This window comes from Cervus canadensis, chromosome 32 (assembly GCF_019320065.1).
Source record: "Cervus canadensis isolate Bull #8, Minnesota chromosome 32, ASM1932006v1, whole genome shotgun sequence".
NCBI classification, from domain to species: domain Eukaryota; kingdom Metazoa; phylum Chordata; class Mammalia; order Artiodactyla; family Cervidae; genus Cervus; species Cervus canadensis.
In genome coordinates, this window is record NC_057417.1 from 6,577,731 (window position 1) to 6,602,729 (window position 24,999).

Here is a 24,999-nt window from a genome sequence, read left to right on the forward strand (position 1 = left end):
CCACGCAATAGAAATAAAAGCAAAAATAAATAAGTGGGACCTAACCAAATGTGTAAGCTTTTGCGTAGCAAAAGAAACCATAAGCAAAACAAAAAGACAACCAGTGAACTGGGAGAAAATACTTGTAAATGATGCGACAGACAAGGGCTCAATTTCTAAAATATACAAACAGCTCACATAACTCAGTGAAAACCAAATGACCCAATCAAAAAATGGTCAGGAGGCCTAAATAGACATTTCTGCAAAGAAGGCATACAGATGGCCAACAGGCACATAAAAATATGCTCAACATTACTAATTATTAGAGAAATGCAAATCAAAAGTACAGTAAGTTACAATCTCACACCAGTCACAATGGCCACCATCAAAAGTGTACAAATAATAAATGCTGGAGAGTATGTGGAGAAATGAGCACCCTTCTACCTTAAAGTCATTAAAGAAAACATTAAAGTATAGTTAATTTACAGTGTTGTGTTAGTTGCTGGTATAAAGCAAACTAAGTTACACACACACACACACACACACACATAGTCTTTTTCAGATTCTCTTTCCCTATAGGTCATTACAAGAAAAAAAAGTTTTTAACTGTTAACAGTGATGGAGTAGTAAGAAAAGCATCAGATTTTCCCCAAGTGGTTATATTTCTTGGAGTCTTGTTCTAAAACAGGCATCATCTTATAAATAATTAAGGAACAGTAATTGTGATACTTCATTAATAATTTAATAATTATACTTAATTTAAAAAACCCAAACCACATACCCAGATAGAGTAACAAGGGTATTCTTTCTCTGTGATGCAGAATGAAAGAAAAATCATCTATGTGGATGATGTAATTCTGGTCTCTGCCTCGCCAATGACCCCAAGGAAGTTGTAAGATGCTTTTCTTTGCTTGCAGAGTGTCATTTGCAATTTGCCATTGCATGACTATTTTCTCATTTATTTGTCTAGCGCTGTGTTTCTGACTAGTCTGCACTTTCTGATAGGATGCAGAAGAGACACATGTCTATCCAGCACTTGGAATGCAGCTGGTCCAAAATGAGATGTGCTTTATGTCTAAAATACACCCGGCAGTTTGAAGGTTTAACACAAAAAAAGAATATAAAACATCTCATCAATAATTTAAAAATATTAATGACATATTGACACAGTAATATTTGGGATACACTGGGTTCAATAAAATGTTATTAAAATGAATCACCCAGGTCTTTTCACTTTTTAAAAACGTGATGACTAGAAAAAAATATGACGACTGTGGGGACATGTGGCTGGTCTTATTTTGCTTGGACTCCATCATCTTGCTTCTTTTATTTACCACTAAACAGCCAGGTGGCTCAGAGTTAAAGAATTTGCCTGCAATGCAGGAATTGTGGGTTTTATCCCTGGATTGGGAAGATCCTCTGAAGCAGGAGATGACAACCCACTCCAATATTCTTGCCTGGGAAATCCCATAGAGGAGCCAGGTAGGCTACAGTCCATAGGGTTGCAAGAGTCAGATACGACTTAGCGACTAAACCACCGCAACAACGAAATACCTAGCATCTAGCTTCACACCTACTAGGTGAAACCTATTAATTCAAAAGAAAGATGTGCGTAAGAGGCAAACCAGCCTTATTTGAGCTCAAATCCAAATCTGAAAAATAATAGCCACTCCCCACCTTGCCCCCTCAAAAAACAGAATCCTTTCAACGTCTTACATGGAACCCTAATATCTGGGACAGATCAAGGGAGGGCTGTTGGTTGAAGTGAAGGCCTGGTGACCAGGGTCGCCCATCCTTAGTCCCTCCTCCACCCCCTGCAACCACCAGTGCTCCCCCAAAAGCCCCAGGATTCTGGAGAAGACTGACACACTGGACTAGAGGACCCCCTGGAATCAGTTTTCCTATGAGCTGTCCCATAGTCTTTCCATCAGTTCATTTCCTCTTACTCTGGAGTCAGTGAAGCTTGTCCCCAAAGAAACTTAAATGATACAGAAGTGGGTACCAGAAGCTGGGTGGTGGAGGCTGGGTGGCAAAATCAGTGTCTCGTTACCTTTCCTAACATGGAACATTGGGACACGTGGCTCCCTATCCCTCTGTCCCAGCCAGGGAGTGCCACATGGATCCCCAGACACTGTGTGTATTCCTCTTATCTGGGCTAATTCTTGGGGTGCTGAGGGTCAGGGTGGGATGTTGAGAGGACCGGGAGGGTCCAGGTGTTACCTCTTCTAGACAGCGGGCCTCTTCTTGTTGGTTCTCTTTCACAAACTCTTCCAGAGGATATTTCAGCCGTGGGAACGGTGCGATGGGCCAGTCGAAAGAGGGGATGTCGATCTTGTGAATGGCTTTGGAGTGCGTGGTTGCTAAGCAACCTAAGCCCAGCAGAACAGAAGAGGAGAGGTTGACTCAGGGAAGGAGGGTGGACTGTTATTCTTTTTTTTCTTTAGAATTTCAAAGTTTGTGAACTTATTAAATTTCATGTTTTGGATCACAGAAAATGAAGATTGGGCTTCTCATAAACAGAATTAACACGTCTATCCATTACATCATTACATCACCAATTCATTACATCATTATGTGACCGACTCAATGGACATGAATTGGAGCAAACTCTGGGAGGTAGTGAAACCTGGTGTGCTGAAGTCCATGGGGTTGCAAAGAGTCGGACACTACTTAGCGACTGAACAACAGCAACAAATCCATCACACGGTCTCTCTAAATTTTCATGAATGGTTTTAATCACAGTAGTTATAAAAACTTTTGGGCAGGTCAAGATATACTCTTAATTCCCGAAGTCTTTATCTAATTATTAGATTTTTTGGAAGGCAAAGATTGTACTTTTTCCATTTTAGAACTGCTGTGCCTTCAGTGAATGGTACCTTCAATAAGGCAGGACTCCAGCAAACACTTTTTATTTATTTTTAAATTTACTTTTTAGTTGGAGTAAAATTGCTTTATAACATTGTGTTGGTTTCTGCCAGACTGTTTTTGAGAATGATAGGGGGCAGCCTGGGGAGACCCAGTGCCTGCAGAATCCCAGTTCTGGGAACATCCTGAAGCTGAAGGCGCACGCGTGTGTCTTTGTGTGTGTATACGTGTCGTTGCTTTCTGATTTATCACAGACTAATTCTTTGAAGGCAGAGAGGCAAGGGTTTAAATCCTAGCTCTGCCACTGAATGGCCTTGAATGTTCCTTGCCTTGCTGAGCCTCAGTGTCCACATCTGCAAAGTGGGAACAGCCACCCCTAGTCTGCAGGGAGTGGTGTGCAATCAAGGAGACCATAAGCGGAAGCTGCTATGCCCGGTCAGAGGCAGCGATCACTGTGTTGTTGTTGTTACTCTACCTGCCGCCTCCGGATCCCACGGCCCTCCTTACCCATGGTCCTCCCGTGGAAAGCACCCATGAAGGAGAGAATGCTGTAGTCGGGGCACCCGGGGGCCTGGAACCAGGAAACAGCCATTGGTCAGGACTGTGAGCCAGGGACCTAGACGGCTGCCCGCGTGGACCTCGAGGAGCATGAAGTCTCAGGAGAACCAGGGGTCCCCTCACAGGTGGAAGTTACAAACTGGACACCAGAGGTCAGTATCCAGCCTGTGGATTTTTTTTTCTTTTTTTTAAATCAAGAGGTTTCATGAGATACATTTCTGAACCTCTGTCTTCTCACAAGTTCTGCATCACGGGCACCCATCTTTCTCGGCCAAGCCTGAAGGTGGGTGGGCGTGCTGCCCCAGGGCCCCCACCACCCCCCTTTCTCCTTTCCATCACCACCCCGGCCGTCGATGGGCTCTTCCAGCTCCTCCCAGCCCCCTCTCCTTTCCCAGGTTCGGTGGCTCTGATTCCCACAGCCTGCAGATGGGCCAGGTGTGGGGGTGGTACCTGCCTCCCATGACCTGATGCTGAGCTGGGCCCCTCACAGGACACGCCCAGGCTTTGGACCAGCAGGATGGAAGGAAAACCAGCTTTCCCTGGCCCTCCAGGGCTGACCCTGGGCGCAGGAGGAATTCACGAATGCCTAGGCCTCTCCTGGCCCTAAGCAAACGGCACAGCAGCCCTGCCTTCTGACCTTCCACTCGGCAAGGAAATCAGACCTGCCTCCAGTGACTCAGGAAGAGCCGCTGGGGACACTGCAGAGGCCACCTTGGGGGCCCCTGAGTCTCTGGGAGGTTGACCTGGCTCAACTCCACTGGGTCCCCAAGACTCCCAGGAAAAGCCATCACCTTCTCCCACAAACTCCAGTATACCCTCTCGTTGTTTTCCTTTGTTCATCTCCAAATGTGATATGAGATGCAGCTGGTTTTATTGCACTTCACAGATGTTGCAGTTTTTTTTACAAACCGAGACGACCCCCCGACTTGAGGAGGACAGGACCCCACGCACTGGGCGGAGCGGGTGCTGGGCTCACCTGGTTGACCATGCACGTCTCCAGCTCCTCTTTGGAGAAACTCGACTGGCCTCTTTCCTTGCCCTGACAAAATGGAACAGAAAAGATTCTCAGAGATGCCCTGGGGCAGGGAGAGCTGCCGCCTTGCACCCACAGCCAGGCAACGAGGGGGTGCTTTCTCAAGAGCTGCTCACACATGTTGATGTTACACATTTGGATGGAGGCACAGACTGTTCACAGTGCTCGCGATGAAATAGATGGACGGATAAGGCTCATCCCTGTTCTGTTGGCAACAGTGAAGATCTGTGAGATGGTATGTTATTCCAGGCACACTGGGGAGGTTTTGTACCATTCTCTGCTGGGATATTCAGAAAGGCTTGACTAGCCCGTGGCCCTCCCTGGATTTTGGACATGGTCACTGATGTCCAATATTCCGGCCAACTGGGGTGAATAATTGGACAAGGACTGAGTGTGCGGCTGGGGGCTGAGGAGCCTTTGTGTGTGTGTGTGTGTGTGTGTGTGTGTGCTCACGTGCACACACATGCATGCCCCAAACCTCACCCGGTACCACATGAAGATGGTCTTGAAGGCATTCTCATTGGAGCAGGAGCCGCAGGCCATTGTGATGAGCTGGGACATCCCTTTGGGAGCCACCTGTGGGGAGGGAAACAGTTGTGGGCTCCCCTCTCCCTCCTCCCTCCAGCTGGGCCGCTACACGCGGGCAGGGAACCAGGTATGGGGTCCTGGACACAGTCAGACTGGGAGGGTGAGCGAGAAGCCCAGAAAGGCCTGGGGGCTGGAGGCCAGAGAGAAGAAAAGGTAAATAAAGCCCATAGGTCCCTCCTGATGGCCCTCCCCGCCACCAACTGTACATTTTACAGGTGGGAAGTCAGGATTCTGAAGGACAGTGATGGTTGTGGCCACTGAAACCCAAAGTCAGGGAGGACCCATGCTAATTTAAGTTCCACTGGGTTCCCTTTCCCCCACCCCACCCTCCAGCACATGAGTGATCCCAGGTATTCTCACAAGGAAAAATTTTAAAAGACTCATCCTGAAAGAAACAGCAGGAAGAGTGAGACTAATGCAGAAACACCCCATCCTTAATTGCTATGGATGTCAACCCTTTCCTTCCCAGCTACTCTGGCCTCCTGGAGTTCAGAGCCAAGGTCTAGCGATGGGGAAGGCGGAGGTGGGTCCTCACATAGGCAGTCTGTCTCCATGGAGTCACTCACCGAGAGCAGGGACTCTCGGAGCTTCTCCACAAAGTTCTCCGGAGGAAGGATTCCGAGGGCAGGTCTGTTGATGAACGTGCTCTGCAAAAAACCCAGAATGCCAGTCGTGACTTCTTGGTTGACCCAGGTCCTACCCACCGGCGATGCTTTTCAGAGTAGATGTGTTTCACACTTCCAGGAATGACAGATTCTCCTGCACTTTTAGAGAAATCCACTAGGATGGCTCTGGGTTGAAAACAAAGTGTCAGTTTCTTGGCTGGGGTATTGCACTATCACTATAAAGAAAGAATTGATGCTGAAGAATTGATGCTTTTGAACTGCTGTGCTGGAGAAGACTCTTGAGAGTCCCATGAACAGCAAAGAGATCAAACCAGTCAATCCTAAACCAAATCAACCCTGGATATTCACTGGAAGGACTGATGCTGAAGCTGAAGCTCCAATACTTTGGCCACCTGATGTGAAAAGCCAACTCACTGGAAAAGACCCTGATGCTGGGAAAGATTGAAGGCAGGAGGAGAAGGGGGCAGCAGAGGATGAGATGGTTAGATAGCATCACCAACTCAATGGACATGAATTTGAGCAAACTCCTGGAGACAGTGAAGGACAGGGAAGCCTGGCATAATAGCCCATGGGGCAGCTAAGAGTAGGACACAACCTGGCGACTGAACAACACCAAAAAGTTTTATTTAAGAGGATGCCTTGACAGCAGCCTCACATTGACAAACTGCCTGCCTGCTTTTCCAAAGATTCCCAGCACGCCTTAGAGCCTGTGCTCTGCAACAGAAGAAGCCCCCACAATGGGAAGCCCGTACACTGCAACGACAGTTGCCCCTGCTCCCTGCAACCAGAGAAAGGCCTGCACAGCAATGAAGACCCAGCACAGCCAAAAATAGAAACAGTAAATACAATTATTTTAAAAATTAGCAAATAAATTTGAAATGTTAAAAAAATTTTTTTAAGTTTTATTTATTTTTTGGCCCCACCGGGTGGCTTGTAAGATCTTAGTTCCTTGACCAGGGATCAAACCCATGCCCCCTGCCGTGGAACCATCCTGGACCACCAGGGAATTCCCAGAGTATGCATTTGTTGAAACCCATAGAACTGTATATGGCAAAGGATGGATCTGACCTCATGTGAATTATACTCTAATTAAAAAAAAATGGGGAAAGAAAGAGGTCTCAGTAGCTGTAAGTTTTAAAGAGAGTGAGACGTAGGGGAGCAATCTGATATAGGAGCTGGCTAATGAAAGAGCTGCCTATGAGAGAGGCAGTGTTAGGAAACTTCCTTTTTTTAACAGATGTGGGTCCAGAGAAGGATTCCCTCTGTAAGGAAATCAACAGTGCACACCCGACGCTATACAGACACTCGCTTCTGAAACCCAGGAAACGAGGAAGCAAAAAGGAGAACCACTTACAACAAAAGGGAGAACCACTCTAAATGCCAAAATTAGGTTAAGCAAACGAAGGTACGTTAGCCGATGACAATGTTGTATTGCTGGTAAAATGGCATGTGGAAAGGCCACAGTTGTATGTTAGGCTTCACTGAGTCGTGTACCTTCTGTGGGTGTTGATAAATGTATCAACCTGCGTCCACCCTTATGGAAAAGATGCAAATAGAAATGCAAACGGGGTTAAGAACAGAGCTGATCTGTCTCTCCAGGTGCAGCCAGGGCCCCCTGAAGGGTCAGCAAGAGTCTGAGTGGGGTCTGCACAGTGAATGAGCAATGAGGTCATCAAGAAGTGGCTTGGGGGATTTTCCCTGACGGTCCAGTGGTTAAGACTCCATGCTTTCAAAGCAAGTGAAAGTGTTAATTGCTCAGTCATGTCTGACTGTTTGCAATCCCCTGGACTATAGTCCGCTAGGCTCCTCTGTCCATGGAATTCTGCAGGCAAGAATGCTGGAGAGGGTTGCCATTCCCTCCTCCAGGGGATCTTCCTGACCCACATCTCCTGCATCGCAAGCAGATTCTCTGCCATCTGAGCCACCAGGGAAGCCCTTCAATTCGAGGGCCCCAGGTTCAATGCCTCGTCCAGGAACTAAGATCCTGTGAGTCGAGTTAAAAGGAAGGAAGGGCTGACTGAACCTGGAAATTCTCACGCACCCCTCTCTCTCGGACTCAGCTGTGTAAACAAACTCAGTGCAAATCCAAACAGGAGGAAACTCAAGGACAGGCGGGCCCTAGCACCCATCCTCCTGCAAAGTCCAGGCGTGACCCGCTGGACTTCGTGGTAGCCTTGTGCCTCTTTTGGTTTTTCTTTTTCAGCAGCAACTAGCTGGCTAGGTCGAGGATAAGCAGTGGGGGGAGTTAACCCTTTTCATTGTAGAGCTGGGGAAATGGAGGACCAGAGAGGTCAAGCAACCTGCCTCAAATCACACAGACAGAGGCAGAACCATGAGTCAAACCCAGGTTGGCTGACTTCTGATCCCAGCCTCTGCCGGACACTGCAGGCAGCCTCCACCTGAAACTATAGATGCTGTAGGTAAGTAGGCTTGGCAGAGACCGGAGACCTTGGGTGGCCTGTGGGAGCCGCTGAGCGGTCTTTTGTTTTGGCTTCAAGCCATTCGCTGTGTCCCCTGGAGAAGGAAATGGCAACCCACTCCAGTATTCTTGCCTGGAGGAGCCCATGGACAGAGGAGCCTGGCGGGCTGCAGTCCAGGGGGTCTCAAAGAGTCGGACACAATTGAGCAACTGAGCGCACACACACACAGTCACTGTGCCTCCGAGGAAATCAAACACATCATGAGCTCGGGGTGGAGGTGAATTTCCAGCACAGGTAGTGGGGGAAGCGGCTCACAGAGGAGATGGCCGGACTGACTGCCTCTCTGGGCCCAGGCGAGATGTGGGGGTGGTGTTCTTGTTCGGCAAAGCGTGACATCCATTAAGAACAGAAGGTATCTGGGACTCTGGGTAGCAGAATCAATTGAGGACAGGTTTCTAGAATCCTTGCCATCAGACTCAGCAGCTATAAAGTGCAGAAGGAGGAGAATGGGCTTGGTTTAAGCAGCTGTGCACCCTGGGGCAAGTCACTTAACCTCTCTGGTCCTTATTTGAGAAAATGAGGATGCCTTCCTGGGTGCTCGTCAGGAGCCAGTGAGAGGGCACAGCCTACGAATGAGGCAGGAGCTAGTCCTGAAGGACAGAATCACGCAGGTGGAAAGGCCTGGAGGTCACACTGATGTCTTAGCTGACAAGGTCAGCTGCCCTACGGCCAGCCCAGCCAAGGCACCACGGATGTCAGTCGGCACTCATCATTCATTGCAGTGACCAGGCATATGACATGACCACTAATTATTGTATAACCCATGAGCAGTGTGATGAGCCCGCCCCGGGGACGTAAGAAGCTCTAACTGCAACTGGTTAGATCCAGGTGACCTGGCACATGAATTATAGATGATGTGGTTGGGGTATGCAAGGGTTGATAAGCACCATCTCAGGACTTCAATGACTTGGCAGTAGCCTGCCCAGGACAGGTAAGACACCATGCACCACCTGAGTGCATCTCTCGCTAACATTTTGGAAGACGTCAATCAAGGTCGTCCTGTCTGACGCCTCAGATGTACTCTGCTGAGCTTGCGGCGGTCAATGGTCACTTCTCTAAGGCTGTGCCAGTCTCCCTGTCCCACACCCAGCCCTCTGCAAGAACAACATCAGCTCAGACTGTGATCTAGACCGTGATCCAGACTATGGTCTAGGTGGCGATCTAGGCAGATCTGATCTGTGATCCAGACACTGGTCCAGACTATTCTGGACTGTAACCTAGACTGTGATCGCGTCATCAAGCTCAGCACCAAGGACAGTGCCCAGCACACAGTAGGTACTCCATCCATCATTGAGTGAAGATGTCAAGAAATGAGGCTGGGACTTCCCTGGCGGTACAATGGATGGGAATCCGCCTGCTAATGCAGGGGACACAGATTCAATCGCTGCTCCGGGAAGATTCCACGTGACAGGACCAACCAAGTCCACATGCCACAACCACAGAAGCCTTTGTGCCTACAGCCCGTGCTCCGCAACGAGAGAAGCCACTGCAGTGAAAAGCCTGAGCATCACAAGGAAGAGTGGCTCCCGATCGCTGCAACTAGAGAAAGTCTGCTTGTGGCAATGAAGACCCAGTGCAGTCAAAAAAATAAAAATAAGCTAATTTTTAAAAAAAGAAAGAAACTGAGGCTGAAGAAGCAGGAGGCGGATCACAAAGGGCTTTGCACGTGAAGAGGAGGAGCTGGGAGGCATCCTGAAGGCAGTGGGTACCAGGAGAGGGTTCCAGGCACAGAGCAGTTTAGAGGATGGTTTGGAGGAGGTGAGAATGGACATGGAGTGGGAGGGGAGATGGAGAGGGGCTGATGGGAAACTCCAAGTGGAAGAGGGGGAGCTAGAACTGGTCCCTGCCTGGGTGGGGGAAGGGAGGATGAGGGGTGGCGTCCAGGTTCTTGGCAGGGATAGGTGGACACAGGGCATTCCCCCACCCCCCACCCCTGCAAATCAGAATCCCTGGGCCTGGAAGTCACGTGCTGTTGGGGCCACTCTGCCTCCGGAGGCAGCTGACACGGCAAATGTGTCTGGCGTGTTTGTTGACACAGTTTTTTAGCACCAACTGCTGAGGCATCTGGGATCCGCAGAACGTTTCGAAACAAAGCTAGGCTCTGAATGTAAACACACGCTCGGAGACACCAACAGGCCTCGCCAGACACCCTGGGTTTGGGGGGTGGGGGGACGAGGCTTCTGCCAGAGCAGCCCCTGAATTTGTCAACCCATTGGAGGTGAGAACCATCCCCAGGTCCCTCCCAGGCAGGCACACCCACCCACAGGTAAAGAGGAGCTGAGTTCTTTCCTGTTATCTTCTGCTGCTTCTTTAAGGCTGGAGAGGGGACTTCCCTGCTGGTCCAGTGGTTAAGAATCCTCCTTGCAGTGCAGGGACATTGGGTTCGATTCCTCCCTGGGTAACTAAGATCCCACATGATGTGGAACTTTGCAGCAACTACTGAGCCTGTGCCCTAGAGCCTGCGCAATAAACTAGAGAGTGTGTGCGTGCTCAGTCGCTTCAGCCGTGGCCAACTCTTTGCGACCGCATGGACTGTAGTCCCCCAGGCTCCTCTGTCTGTGGGATTCTCCAGGCAAGAATGCTGGAGTGGGTTGCCTTGCCCTCCTCCAGGGGATCTTCCCATCCCAGGGATCAAACCCACAGCTCCTGCGACTCCTGCTTTGGCAGGCGGGTTCTTTACCCACTGAGCCACTCCCTGGGGAAGCCCAGGGAGCCCGTGCAGTGCAACCAAAGATCCTGCATGACAGACACAAAGATCCACGTGCTGCAGCTGAGAGCTGAGACAGTCAAATATATAGTATTTTAAAAATATATAAAAAGCTGGGGAGCTGGTTCCTGCCGGGATCAGGCTTTCAGTCCTCCCGTCTTTCTTTGATTTCTTTTTGGGAATCACACCCCTTATGTGTGGACATGATGTCACACTCTGAGAGAAATGGAAGCCCTAACGACACAGGGCGCCCGGGGTGGGGGGGTGGTTGGGAAGTAGCCAGACGGAAAACTGTCCGGGTATCTGAGGATCTGCTGAGGCTGGCCATGTGTGCACACTGCTGCAGAGATGGGCTGGTTTTGTCCGCACCTTGTATCCTGGGACGCATGACTGTGTCACCAGCAGACACACCGGAAGGTCCACAGCAGTGGCCTTTGTGGGAAGTGACTCAGATGCTCATCCGAGGTAGGTAGGATGCTAATTACAGCGCGTTCACACAATGGAACAGTTCACACAATGGAACAATTAAAGCCGGGAGGATGGATGCCCTTTGGCTACCAAGGACACATCTCCAGATGGATTTTGAGTGAAATAAGCCAGACGTGATAAAAAGCACACACAGTACGATTCTGTCTATGTGCTGTTAGAAGTAAGGGGAGGCTTCCATGGTTAAAGAATTGCAGCGTTAAAGAATCCGCCTGCAATGCAGGAGATGCAGGCTCGATCAGGGTCAGGAAGATCCCCTGGAGAGGGAAATGGCAACCCACTCCAGTATTCTTGCCTGGAGAATTTCATGGACAGAGGAGCCTAGTGGGCTACAGTCCATGCGGTCACAAAGAGTCGGACACAGCTGAGTGACTAACACTTCACACTTCTTCATACACATATATATATACCATGTATCATAGGTGTGTGGTGGGCACCATTATGGCTTCCAGGAAGACACCCCACTCTTATCCCATCCCCACAACTGTGAATATGTTACATAGCAGAGGGGGCTTTGCAGATGTTATTAAGCTTTCTATTCAGCTCAGAAAGGAGACAGTCCTAGATTTTCTGGGTGGGTCTAGTGCAACCACACAAGCCCTTTGCTCAGGGCAGAGGCAGAGAAGGGATACAAAGAGGGCTGGATCATACGTTGCTGGCCTGATGGTGGAGGGACCACGTGAAACGAACTCTGCCAACAACCTGAAAGAGCCCCAAAGCAGATCCTCCCTCGGAGCCTCCAGCTATGAGCTGACCTCAGCTTCGTGAGCTGCTAGGCAGAGCATTCAGCTTTGCTCATCAGATTCTAGACCCACAAGATCTGTGAGACCATAAATGGCTGTTGTCTTAAATCCCTAGGCTGGTGGTAGTTTGTGATGCCAGCAACAGGAAACTAAAACAGGGTGGTATTAACGTTTCGTGGTTGGGGAGGACAATTAGGAAAACAATGTCTAAAAAGCCTTCTGAGAGACTTCCCTGGTGGACCAGTGATTAAGACTCTGTGCTTCTATTACAGTGGGTGTGGGTTCAAGTCTTGGTTGGGGAACTAAGATCCCACATGCGGAAAGGTGCAGCCAAAAAAAAAAAAAAGGCTCCTTAAGCGAGTCATAATGGGAAGAAAAAGTTGAGAAACACTGGGTTACAGGGGAAAATTCATTCAGTAGTATGCTTCCCTGGTGGTTCAGATGGTAAAGAATCTGTCTGCAAACCCAGGGGGACTGGGTCCCATCCATGGGTCGGTAAGATCCCCTGGAGGAGGGCGTTGCCTGGAGAATCCCATGGACAAAGGAGCCTGGAGGGCTACAGTCCACGGGTCGCAAAGAGTCGGACAGGACTGAAGCGACCAAACACACACACACAGTACACTTAGTGTGTATGCACATCCCCACGCGTGTCACAGCCAGAGTCATCAATCAACGGCCCCACCACCGAGAAGAATCCAGCCCCAGACGGTAGCAATGCCAAGCATGAGACAGTGCCCCCGGCCCCTGCCTGCCGCCCCAGTCACACTTGGACCCTTCCTGGCTCTTCTGATCTGGCTGCCCTGCCTTCTTTTGTTCCTGAAGCCCCTTGCACCTCTCCCTCCCACCCTCCACTCCCTACAGGGACCACTCTTCCCCAACTCCCAGCCCATCCATCCCTAAAAAGCCCAGCTCCCTTGGGCTTTTTATTTCCAGCACCTCTTCTGGCTGTGTGACTTTGGACAAATACTTAACCTCTCTGTGTTCAGTTCCCTCATCTGTAAAAACAGGGATAACAAAAGCAGCCGCCTCAGCGACTTGGCAATATTCGATCTATGCCGGCCACAGTGTTTATACGTATTATGCTCTTAATTATTGTTCATTATTACCATGATCATTGTCTTGTGCCCACATAGCACTGATTGCCTTGCTCGGTAGCGCTTCGTATGGCTGTGATTCTCTGCTTACGTGTGTGGTTAACTGGCTGCCTCCGTGGGAGCAGGGCACTGTGTTGGCAAGGTGTTCTAAGGGCTTAGCACACAGTATGGACTCAACAAATATTTCAGGGAGGACTCAATGGATGGACCATTTCCAAAGGCTGCCCCAGTCACCCTCTGAATCTCCATGAACACAACCCCGGGCACTCACCATATTTTGAGGCTGTTGGACGAGTTTCATGAGAGCAGGATGGTTGTAACCTGGGGAGAGGAAGATACAGTTAGAGACTAGCATCGTATCCGGGGGTCCCCTGCCCCTCACCCCATCGCCTGCCCCCTTCCTTCCCTTCCAACCCTATAACCCTCTTCACATACAAAGGCCCATTTCTGGGGCCCCGCCCAGGAAAAGCCCTGTGGCTTCACTCGGTTGGATGCAGGGGGTGTCAATTGGGCAGTGGTGTGAGGACCAGGGGAGAGAGTAATTAACACTCTTCCTCCGTCTCCCCACCACGCATCCTACGCCCAGGGGTGCTGGGACCAAGGTTGGGAATTGCTTGTTCACCAAGGAAGGAACAGTGTGGGGTTTTTTCCAACTGACCTGTGGCCAGAGGTCTTTCAGCTCTGACTCTTACCACGCTGCCTGGATGTTGATGGCTTTTCTGCCTCAGTAGATAAAGGCAGTGTCAGGGAGTCACGTTAAGCCACAGATGCAGAAAAGAAAGATGAAAGCAGAGCTAGCCCCTCTGATCAGGAAATCCTACGCCTGGACTTTTTTTTTTCACCCACACCGAGCAGCACGTGGAATCTTAGCTCCCTCACCAGGGTCTGAACCTGTACCCCTGCGGTGGAAGTGCAGAGTCTTAACCACTGGACCCTCAGGGAAGTCTGCACACCCGGGTCTTTGATGTCATGGGCCGCCCCACACTGCAGGGCAGGGGCAGCTGTCTGAAGGCTGCTCCTATAGAAGTAAGCTTAGGAGGCAGAGTCATTGACGCAAAGCTTCAGGCTCCGTGGGTGGCTGGGAGAACCCTGAAACCCCTTGAAACCTGACTCCCTGTTGATGGGCCCGAGGTGATATTAAAAGATCCGACATTATAGGATGGCTGTAGGGATTAAATGAGAGAACACGGAAGACACCATGCATGCGGCCAGGCCAAATCAGCCGACTCTTTGCAACCCCATAGACTGTAGCCCACCAGGCTCCTCTGTCCATGGGATTCTCCAGGCACGAATTCTGGAGTGGGTTGCCATTCCCCTCTCCAGGGGATATTCTCAACTCAGGGATCCCACCCGAGTCTCTTGCATCTCCTGCATGGGCAGGCAGGTTCTTTGCCAATAGGGCCACTTGGGAAGCCCTTGGAAGACACTATACCAGACAGGAAATTTTCAATAATTATTAGTTAAAAAAAATATTTCAGTGATTACAGATGTAGGAATAAAGGTGGCCAGAGACAGAACTTTAAGAACTTCTGGCCTAGCTCGGGTTCACAAGTTGAGGCACATGGGCTTAGTTGCTCCAGGGCGTGTGGGATCTTCCTGGATCAGGGATCAAACCCGTGTCTCCTGTATTGGCAGCTGGCTTCACCACTGAGCCACCGGGGAAGCCCTCGAACTTCTGGTCTTTTAACAACCACTGCTAGTCTGATTAGCCCAATTCCCCCAGCCCCACAGAGATGCCGGCTGGCTGGGGATTTGAGCTGAAGGAGCCCTGGGAGGTGGTGGGGAGGATGTAGGGGTTAGCCAGGAAGAGACTGGCCCACAGTTCCAGGATAATGTGAGATTTTACCCCTTTCACTCTGGCGGGACATGGAGAGAGAGAGTTGTAAATCTCAAACTCCAAGTCGCCTTCAGAGCCCAAGGCATCTCCGGATGATGAACTTACCAGAAACAGTGAGTCATCTGCCTGCTGTTGGATCTCATCTTCATGGGAAATAAATAGGTTTGAGGGACCCAACTTGGCAAAAGCAGAGGAGGCGTGGAAACCTAATGGAGGGGCGGATCTCTGTGGAAAGACCCTAAGCGAGTGAGTGGAGGGGGATGGAGGCGGGTGGGGAGCTGTGGGGGCTCTAGCATTATCCACAAAGGGACAGGCTTCACAGATACTCAGCCTACAGACTGGTGGGTGCCGTGAGGACTCCACCGACCAAAGAAACATGGGCCAGCCAAGCTACAAATGTGCCCATCAGCCCTGCCTCTCCCTCCTGCAGTAAGACAGTCTTGCTCTGGATGGCCAGGAGGTGAGCCTGCTGAGAGAGATCCTTTCTCGGGCCAGCCACCCCTCTCCTAGCCACTCTGCGCGTTTGTATACTGGGGGGGAGGGGTCACTGATAGTGGCTCCAGACACCTCCTCTGGCAAACTGCCCCTGATGAAAGGAAGCTGCGATGCCTGAAAGATGACACATCCTTCCCTCTGGCAGCTGATGCGCAATGACCAGACTGGCCCAAGGGGACCAAAAGACCAGCCTCTTCACTTTGGTTTGGGATTGACTCTAGGGTGCAATTCACATTCCAGAGCCCCACCCCCTCCGCCCCGTGGAAGGAGGCTGCTGGCTGGTCGCTGGCTGAGACCTCACCCTTCTTATCCTCCCGTCTGCTCTCTCTCCCTTCCTCCCTCTCCCCCAACAGCTCTCCCTTGATTAACCACTGGCACTGAATCCCCACCTCCGATCTTCTAGGAGTCCTAAGACTGCTGATATTGGACATGGGTTCACATTACCTGTGCTTTCTTGCCAAGCTCTGCTCATCTACCTACAAAACGGGTATATTTACCGAGACCCATATTTGTCAGGTTTTGGGGGAGGAGTACATGAGAAAAGACATGTAAAGTTCCTTTTGTAATATACCCTCTGCAAACAACTTATTCTTTTCCTCTGCCCTTGAGGGAAGTGTCTGGCCACACATACAAGGACGTGTCTCTTGGAAGGAGTGACTGAAGCCTGGATAACCATGACTAACACACGGAGAGAAGCTCCATCCAAGGATTTATTTTTCAGCTCTTACCTATAGGGACAGAGGAGATCTGGGAATAAAGATCCAACATCCGGTTGCCGTCCACATCCACCAGGTAATTGCCTCGACTCTCTTCATAATTGCAGAAAAAGTGCACAGCCTCTGCATTCTTGGGGAAAGAAGAGACTGGATCAGGTTCACTGAAATTCCCTAGACCCTCAGTCTTTCAGAACTAAGCTTGAACTGCTGAAGTAAGGGACCTCCCTGATGGCTCAGACATTAAACAATCTGCCTGCCATCCAGGAGTATGCATGCTAAGACGCTTCAGTCATGTCAGACTCTTTGTGACCCCATGGACTATAGCCCGCCAGGCTCCTCTGTTCATGGGGTTTTCCAGGCAAGAATAATGGAGTGGGTTACCATGCCCTTCCTGACCCAGGGATCAAACCTGTGTCTCTTATATCTCCTGGATTGGCAGGCAGGTTCTTTACCACTAGCATCATCTGGGAAGCCCCTGCAGAGCAAGAGACCTGGGTTCAAACCATGTCCTGACCATTTAAAGACACATGGATGGCGTCTGTAGTCGTTGGCAATGTTGGATTTTTTTGCCCTGCTGGTAGTTATTAATACATAGGTGATTTGCTTTATAATTGTTTATTATGCTGTGGGTTTGTATTTAATGATTTTTTTTTTCTGTCTGTGTTTTATATATCCCAATAAAAAAGATTGAAAAATAAATCTGAAGAAAATTCTGGAAAGTTAAGATGTATATGGTAAGTCTTAGGATGTAAGAAAACTAAAAAACTATAGTGATTATATACTGATAATATAATACATATATTACATAGTGAAAGAAATGAAAATGGTACACTAGAAGATCTTCACATTATGTACCAAAATAACACTAGAAAACAAGGTGAGGAATAAAAAAAGACAAGAGGAAGAGAGAGAACAAAAAATAAAACTGGGCACTTCCCTGTTGGTTCAGTGGCTGACTCCCTGCTGCCCCTGCAAGGGACCGGGGCTCAATCCTTGGTCAGGGAACTAGATCCCACACGCCACTGACCCAGTGCAGCCAAATAAACAAATGTTATAAATTAAAAATACCAGAAAATAAAACTGAACCTGTAAATACAGCTACATCAATATTAACATTAACTGTGCATGGATTAAGTAAGTCAATAAAAAAAAAATCGGAAACTATCAGACTGGATTAAAAGATTCTGTGATATGCCGTCTACATGAGTTATATTTTAGATTCTAGAATACAAATTAGGTTGAGAGTAAATAGGAAAAGATATATGATTCTAATAGCAATCATAAGAAAGCTGGATGCTTTATAGTGATATCAGATAAAACTGTTAAACAAATAAAATGTTCCCAGAGGTAAAGAGAGGCATTTTAGAATGACAGAAGGGTCCGTCCACAAAGAAGACGATAAACATGTAAGCAGCTGATATTGTTTAGTTGCTCAGTCACGTCTGGCTCTTTGCGACCCCATGGACTGAAGCCTGTCAGGCTCCTCTGTCCCTGGGATTCTCCAGGCAAGAATACTGGAGTGGGTTGCCATTTCCTCCTCTAGGAGTCTGCCTGACCCGGGGACCGAACCCATGTCTCCAGCATTGCAGGCGGATTCTTTAATGCTCAGCCACCTGCGAAACCTGATATACAGCTCCGAATACATGCAGCAAAACCTAACAGAACTGAAGGGAAACAATAATTCTATGAGACTAGTCGGATGCTTCAGAACCTGGCTTTCAACAATGGATAGGACAACCAGGCAGAGAATTAGTGAGGAAACAGATGTGAACAACGCTCAAAGTCAGTAGGTCTCACAAAAACGTGTGGAACACTCCACCCAACAAGAGCAGGGTATATGTCCCTCTCAAGTGCATACAGAACATTTTCTAGAATAGGCCAAATGCTAGGCCATAAAAAAGGGTCAATAAATTTCCAAGAATTGAAATCATTCAAAATAAGTTTTCCAACCCCAGTTGAAGGAGATTAGAAATCTCAGAAGTTTGGGAAGTTCACCAAAATGTGGGAATTACACTATATAAATAACCAATATGCGACACCCCTCATTGGTGGTGCAGTGGGTGACTCTGTGTTCCCAATGCAGGGGAGTCAGATTCAACCCCTGGTCAGGGAACTAGATCCCACATGCCACAACTAAAGATCCCACATGCTGCAGAGAAGATCTAAGATCCTGCGTACAGAAACTAAGACCCAGCTTAGCCAAATAAATAACTAAATAAATATTAAAAAAAAACAACAACAACCCAACGAGTCAAAGAAGAAAAGATGAAATTAGAAAAAAAAGGTTTAGAAGAAAAGCATGTTTTATAAAAAGAGCCAGCACAGATTAAGTTGTAACCAAGAAGCAAAGATAGGATGGCTATTTCATCTCTACTCACCTGAATTATATTCAACTGTTTCATTAGCTCCTGCAGGAGAGAAGAAAAAAAGCATCATAGCAAGGACACATTCTTGCTTAAAATCTTTCATCTTTTCCCAAGTCTTGGGGCTCTTCCCCCTTCATGTCAATAACTTAATAGTTAGTCAACAATATTATACATATTTTTTTAAAATCCTTAAAAGAAATAGTTGGTGGGAAATGATTCTTGCCAGTTCAATTACCAGTACAACAGACAGGTTAGAGGGCCGGACACTTCAAAGATAACAATCAAGTAAACTAAAATATTTAACAACAACAAAAATTGAGCTGAAGATATTTATCTAATGCCCAGAAAAGTATGGGTTCTTTTTATATTTAGGGGGGGAAAAAAAGCTCTAACACACCATTAGAAAATAGAAATCTGCACCATTTATAATTATAATCTGAACATTCCATAAATCACTTGTACAATTATACATAGCAACTGGGAATTATAACCTAGGGGTTTTACTATTACAAAGATTTCATCTCTGAAAAGAAGTCACAGAAAGTAAACTTTAGCAATTAGTATCATAAAATCATATATTTCCATGTAAAAATACAAAGTAATATTCAGATAAGAATATGAAATTTATTCCAGCTATTTTACTGTTACTAAATTAAAATTCACCCCTTACCAATAGAAATATGCATGAAAAACAGTCTTCTTTTGTTAGCAAAGGACCATGAAAATAGCTACAATCATTTACATCAGCACAAGATTTCTAGTTTTATTAAATAGTTTCAATGTCAAAAGAAACATCTTTTGAATTAAAAAAAAAACAAAGACATTGTGTGTGGATAAAGCCTGCACAATATGCAGAGAAAAAAATAAATTTGTACTACAAAGGTTTACACTGTTATTTTTTAGATGCAAACATCAGAAACAGTATTGCACATCACAACACAGAATCAAGGTTAACCATTCTTGCAAAGTGTGGCGTATGCAGATTTTGTAGCTTCTCTGGGGAGAAGCCGCAACACCCCTCGCCACATTTATCTGTGTCTCCAACATCCATTCCAGGGATTCTGAGCTGCCCAAAAGCTCTCACACACCATGCACTGTCACCCTGCAGGCTTGTCACCATTCCCCTTGCCTAGAACAGAATGCACTCCTGCCAATTCCTCCTTGTGGCCCTTCAAGATCAAGCTCAGGGAGGCATCTGTCATACACGCCCTGTGCTACATCACACGGTCAGGTTCTTTCACTGTTGGTGGGATGCTCTGCCCCAGCCCCTGACTCTGGACTCAGAAACAAGCCACGTAACTTGCTTTGGCCAACAGAACGAGGTGGAAGTAATGGTGGGTCAGTGGGGAGCCTGGCTCAAGAGACCTATAGCAACCACTCCTTTCCATCACCATGAGAACAAGCCCAGGCTGGCTGGCTGGAATATGAGAGACCCATGAAGCTGAGCCACATTACCACATTGACCCAAGACAAGCCTAACCTAGATCAAATGGTGGCCAGTCATCCCTCAGGCACATAGATGAGCCCAACACAGCTGCCTACCCAACTGCCAGTTAACTATGGTTGCGTGAGCAACTTGTATACTGTTAAGGCTTTTAGGACTGTTTGTTATGCAGCACTATTGTAGCAATTTATAACTGATACATATCCTCTAAGAAGACTTCTTTGACTTCTTATGGAAGGATGGCCTGGTTTAAAGTTCTGGACCTCTAATGGTGAACTCTCTGAAAGCAGCTAAGGATACAGGACCCTCAGCGGGGCTGTGTTCTTGTCCCATGGACCCTTTTTGTTCTTTTCTGAAACATACCACTCAAGTGTGCTCAACTCACCCGAGATCTAGGCCCTGGGACTTCCGTCTTCATCAAAGGTCCGTCATAGTCAAATTCAACGTCGACTTTGGCTGCAGCCTGACTGATGTGTCTGGACCCTGCAGTAAACAGAGGCGGTGAGAAACCCCTGAGTAATGGAGATACGAGAATCCTGCCCTTGTTACAACACTGGGAGTCCCCAACAGAGGCAGTGCCAGGGCCTGAGACCCATGCCAGCCTGATGATCCCGAACTCTGCGTGTGGTCAGACATGGGTACCACAAGCACCCTGAGGACTTTAAGAAATGGGAAAGCCTGGTGCCAGTGATGCTGTAGGCAAGCAGGCATGCTCACATCCCACTGTTGTGAGGCTAAGGTGATGCCGACTTCCTATTCTTTTCGACTAAGCAACCTCAGTTTTCAGGATTCATCCGGAAAATAATTGGACCAGTGCAAAAAGATGTAGATTAAAAATATTCATCACAGCATTGTTTCTAACAACAGAGAGGAAACAATCTAAATGTCCAACAAAGGAGGGTCACTAAACAGAATGTGCCGTGTCCTACCATTTTCATGGGCAGCAGAATATTGGGAATATTATGTATCCATAATAAAAATAATATAAATTTTGTAAAAAAATATTAATCTATATCCGTATGTATTGTGTGTGCATGCTCAGTCATGTCTGACTCTTTTGCGACCCCATGGACTATGTAGCCTGCCAGGCTCCTCTGTCCATGGAATTTTCCAGGCAAGAATACTGCAGTGGGTTGCCATTTCCTTTTCCAGGGGATCTTCCCAACCCAGGGATCAAACCTATGTCTGCTCCATATGTATGTATATATATATATATATATATATAGAGAGAGAGAGACTCAAATTTCTCAGCCCTGGAACTACTGCCATTGTGAGCTGGACGGTTCTTTGCTGTGGGAGGTTGCCCTGGGTGCTATAGGATGTTTAGCTGCATCCCTGGCCACCTGCCATTAGAGGTCAGTGGCATCGCCTCGAGTTGTGCCCTAAGTTGTGTCAATTAAAAATCATCCAGGAGATGGGAATTCCCTGGCAGTCCAGTGGTTAGGACTTTGATGCTTTCCCTGCCCTGGCAGGGAAATCTCTGCCAGGAATCCCTGGATTCTTGCCTGGAGAATCCCATGGACAGAGGAAGCTACAGTCCATAGGACAGAAAGAGTCGGACATGACTTAGTGACTAAACAATAAGATGTTTCATATAAATCATGTATGTGATCTTCACCCATCAGAATGGCTGCCATCAAAAAGTCTACAAACAATAAATACTGGAGAGGGTGTGGAGTAAAGGGAACCCTCTTGCACTGTTGGTGGGAATGCAAACTAGTACAGCCGCTATGGAGAACAGTGAGGAGATTCCTTACAAAACTGGAAATAGAACTGCCATATGACCCAGCAATCCCACTGCTAGGCATACACACCGAGGAAACCAGAATTGAAAGAGACACGTGTACCCCAATGTTTATCGCAGCACTGTTTACAATAGCTAGGACATGGAAGCAACCTAGATGTCCATCGGCAGATGAATGGATAAGGAAGTTGTGGTACATACACACAATGGAATATTACTCGGCTATAGAAAAGAATGCATTTGAGTCAGTTTTAATGAGGTGGGTGAAACTGGAGCCTATTATACAGAGTGAAGTAAGCCAGAAAGAAAAACACCAATACAGTATAAAATAACGCATATATATGGAATTTAGAAAGACGGTAACAATGAACCTATATGTGAGACAGCAAAAGAGACACAGATGTAAAGAACAGACTTTTGGACTACGTGGGAGAAGGCGAGGGTGGGATGATGTGACAGGATAGCATTGAAACATGTATATGACCTGATGTAAACTAGATGACCGGTGCAAGTTCAATGCATGAAGCAGGGCTCTCAGCTGGTGCTCCGGGACAACCCAGAGGGATGGGGTGGGGAGGGAGGTGGGGAGTAGTCAGAATGGACAGACACATGCGCACTGTGGCTGATTCATGTTGATGTATGGCAAAAACCACCATAATATTGTAATTAGCCACCAATTAAAATAAATTAATTTTAAAAAAAAATAAAAAAAAACCATGTATGTGATCTTATTTCGTCCTTCCACAACCCTGAGGGGTAGTTGTTATTTATTGCATTACACAGGAGAGGCAACTAATACTAAAAACACGCTAGCGTCTCTCTGTCACACACACACAAAACCTGCCAAACTATAAAAAGCCATGATATTAGAAAACATAAATTCATTCTTAATTTTTCAGAATTGCTTGGAATATCAAAGAAGGTTTCTGAATTAATATGCAATAAAGTGGAGTCCTTTGAACATAAAATCCAGTTAAAATCCAATACCACCCTGATTTTCAGGCATGAAGATACCAGCTTTTATTATCTTTTGTTTGATCTTACAATGAAAAAGGAATTCCTAAAGATCTTATTCCGACAGCAGAGAGTTAAAAATCATGGACCATACTGATGACTTAAAGAAAAAAACAACGCACACACACTCAACTGTTTCTTCCCTGGCCTGAACTCAGCATTACTGATCAAGACTGATTCCAACTAGACCTACATTCAACAGGTCTATTTGGATAAATAGGGCTCTTAACCTGCTGTTCTTCCTTTGTTTCCAGAAAAGGGGGTAAAGTGAAAAATCTATAAGAAGTAAGTCATCCTCTCATGAGGACACACAAGTCCTCTCTCCCTTTCTCCAGAAAATGTCTTGACATGGCTTTGTAGCAATCAGATTTCTTAGGGGTTGGGAAGCGGGAATACCAGGGGTGGAGGCAGTTGGCAGTGGGACCTGAAGCTGAAAGGATGCTGACGGAGTGTGTGAGGTCCTGGGGAGGATGCCAGGACCATGAGTAAACAGGACTGGGAGGCAGGGTCAGGGTAGGACCTGAGAGACACAGCGGAGATTGATAGGGCACGAGATGGGGACGCCAAGGCCAGGGGCGAGCAGATGCATCTGGGTCAGGAACCACACTGGTTCTTACCGTGTTCCGAGTCTTTCTGGGTATGGATGGGAGCGGGCCAAAAATGCTGGGCAGAAATCCTGAAAATCAGAGTCTGCTGCGTTTTTTTTTTTTTGCAAATGTGCTATTGGAAAAAGGAAGATGGGGAAGCTCACATATATTCAGGCAAACGCTCACCTATTATTTTATTCTTTTTTTAAAGACTTTTTTTTTTTGATGTGGACCACTTTTACAGTTTTTATTGAGTTTGCTACAATATTGCTTGTTTTATGTCTTGGTGTTTCTGGCCCCTAGGCCTGTGGGATCTCAGCTCGCTGACCAAGGATCAAACCTGCACCCCTGTCACTGGAAGTTGATGTCTTAACCGCTGGAATGCCAGGGAAGCCCCTCACCTATTGTTTTAATTAATCCACAACCTTCTTGTGAGAAGATACTGTCCCCATTTCACAGATGAGGATCAGAGAGGTTAAGCAAGTTTCCTGAGGTCACATAGCTAGTGAGTTTGCAAGGCCTGAATTTGAGTCCAGAAAACTTGTGCTTTTCTTACTATATCTCAAATTTGACTTTTTGTAGAGGAAAATGACCAAGTGCCAATACAACATTTAATGATGACATGTAATGCCATAAACCACAGGAAAAAAGAATAAGATTTGAATGATCAAGAAAGCCTTTTCCAGGGTCCCTTCTATCAAGCTGTGTGAGCAGATGTCCGTTTATTGAGCACTTACGGTGAACACACTGGACATTATTCTGAGTTATTTCCATGGATTACCTCACGTAATCCTCACAACCCCATAGGAGGTAAATGTTATTATGAGTCTTATGTTAAAGGACACAATAAGCTCAGAAAGGTCAATTAATTTGCCCAAAGTCACACAGATGGAAAGTGGTGAAGCTGGAAGTCTGTCCACTGGACCTCCCCTTTCCCAGATGCTGTGAGCATCATGGATATATAGTCCATCTCATCTAGTGTGGGTTTTGAAATGAAACATTCTCAGCAAAACAACTTACTTCCCCAGAGGCAAATTACTGCCAAAAGGAGGAGGAAGTTTTAATCAACATTGAAAGATCCAACATTTTCATTCATGAATAAAATAGAACACCCAGAGGGCAGGGGTGTGCCCTGACTGGCAAGACCAGGCAGGGTGGGTAAATTCAACCCAATCCTCTGGGTCTGATAATGATGCTCGCCACCCTCCATGACTGTGCCAATCCAGAGAGTCAGTTTTTAACTCCAAACTGCCATCCAATGTTTTTAATGTCCTCTAGATCTTCTACTGAGAGTAATAAATGAATCTCACTTTTCCAAACAGCAAGGGCTCTGTATGTGAGCCTAGCCAAAGTCAAGATCAAGTTCAACTGGAGTTATCTGCTCTGCTTTTGTTAAAAACTAAACTGAACATCTGGGACTTCCCTTCCCTGCTGGTCCAGTGGTTAAGAATCTGCCTTCCAATGTGCGGGATGCAGGTTCAGTCCCTGGTCAGGGGAACTAAGATCCCACAGGCCGTGGAGCAACTAAGCCTGTGCTAAGTAGTCCATGAGCCGCAGCTAAGATCTGATGAATCTTCCGTGTTAATGACTCTCCCTTCTACTTGGAACACAACAGACCTGCATCATTGGGGTTTATT

At 47.2% G+C, this 24,999-nt stretch overlaps 1 protein-coding gene across 3 annotated transcripts in view; it reads right to left on the minus strand.

Moving 5' to 3' along the window:
- The window catches only part of ABAT (4-aminobutyrate aminotransferase), an 85,769-nt gene that overhangs the window by 13,377 nt on the left and 47,393 nt on the right, over positions 1-24,999 (minus strand). For all 3 annotated transcript variants that reach the window (XM_043456439.1, XM_043456441.1, XM_043456442.1), the window contains 9 exons: positions 20,403-20,500; positions 18,586-18,615; positions 16,220-16,337; positions 13,431-13,480; positions 5,590-5,670; positions 4,919-5,011; positions 4,379-4,441; positions 3,352-3,415; positions 2,200-2,348 (listed from right to left, as the gene is read on the minus strand). In XM_043456439.1, the coding sequence (XP_043312374.1) occupies positions 2,200-2,348; positions 3,352-3,415; positions 4,379-4,441; positions 4,919-5,011; positions 5,590-5,670; positions 13,431-13,480; positions 16,220-16,337; positions 18,586-18,615; positions 20,403-20,500 (746 nt within the window). The remainder of the gene's footprint in view (positions 1-2,199; positions 2,349-3,351; positions 3,416-4,378; positions 4,442-4,918; positions 5,012-5,589; positions 5,671-13,430; positions 13,481-16,219; positions 16,338-18,585; positions 18,616-20,402; positions 20,501-24,999) is intronic.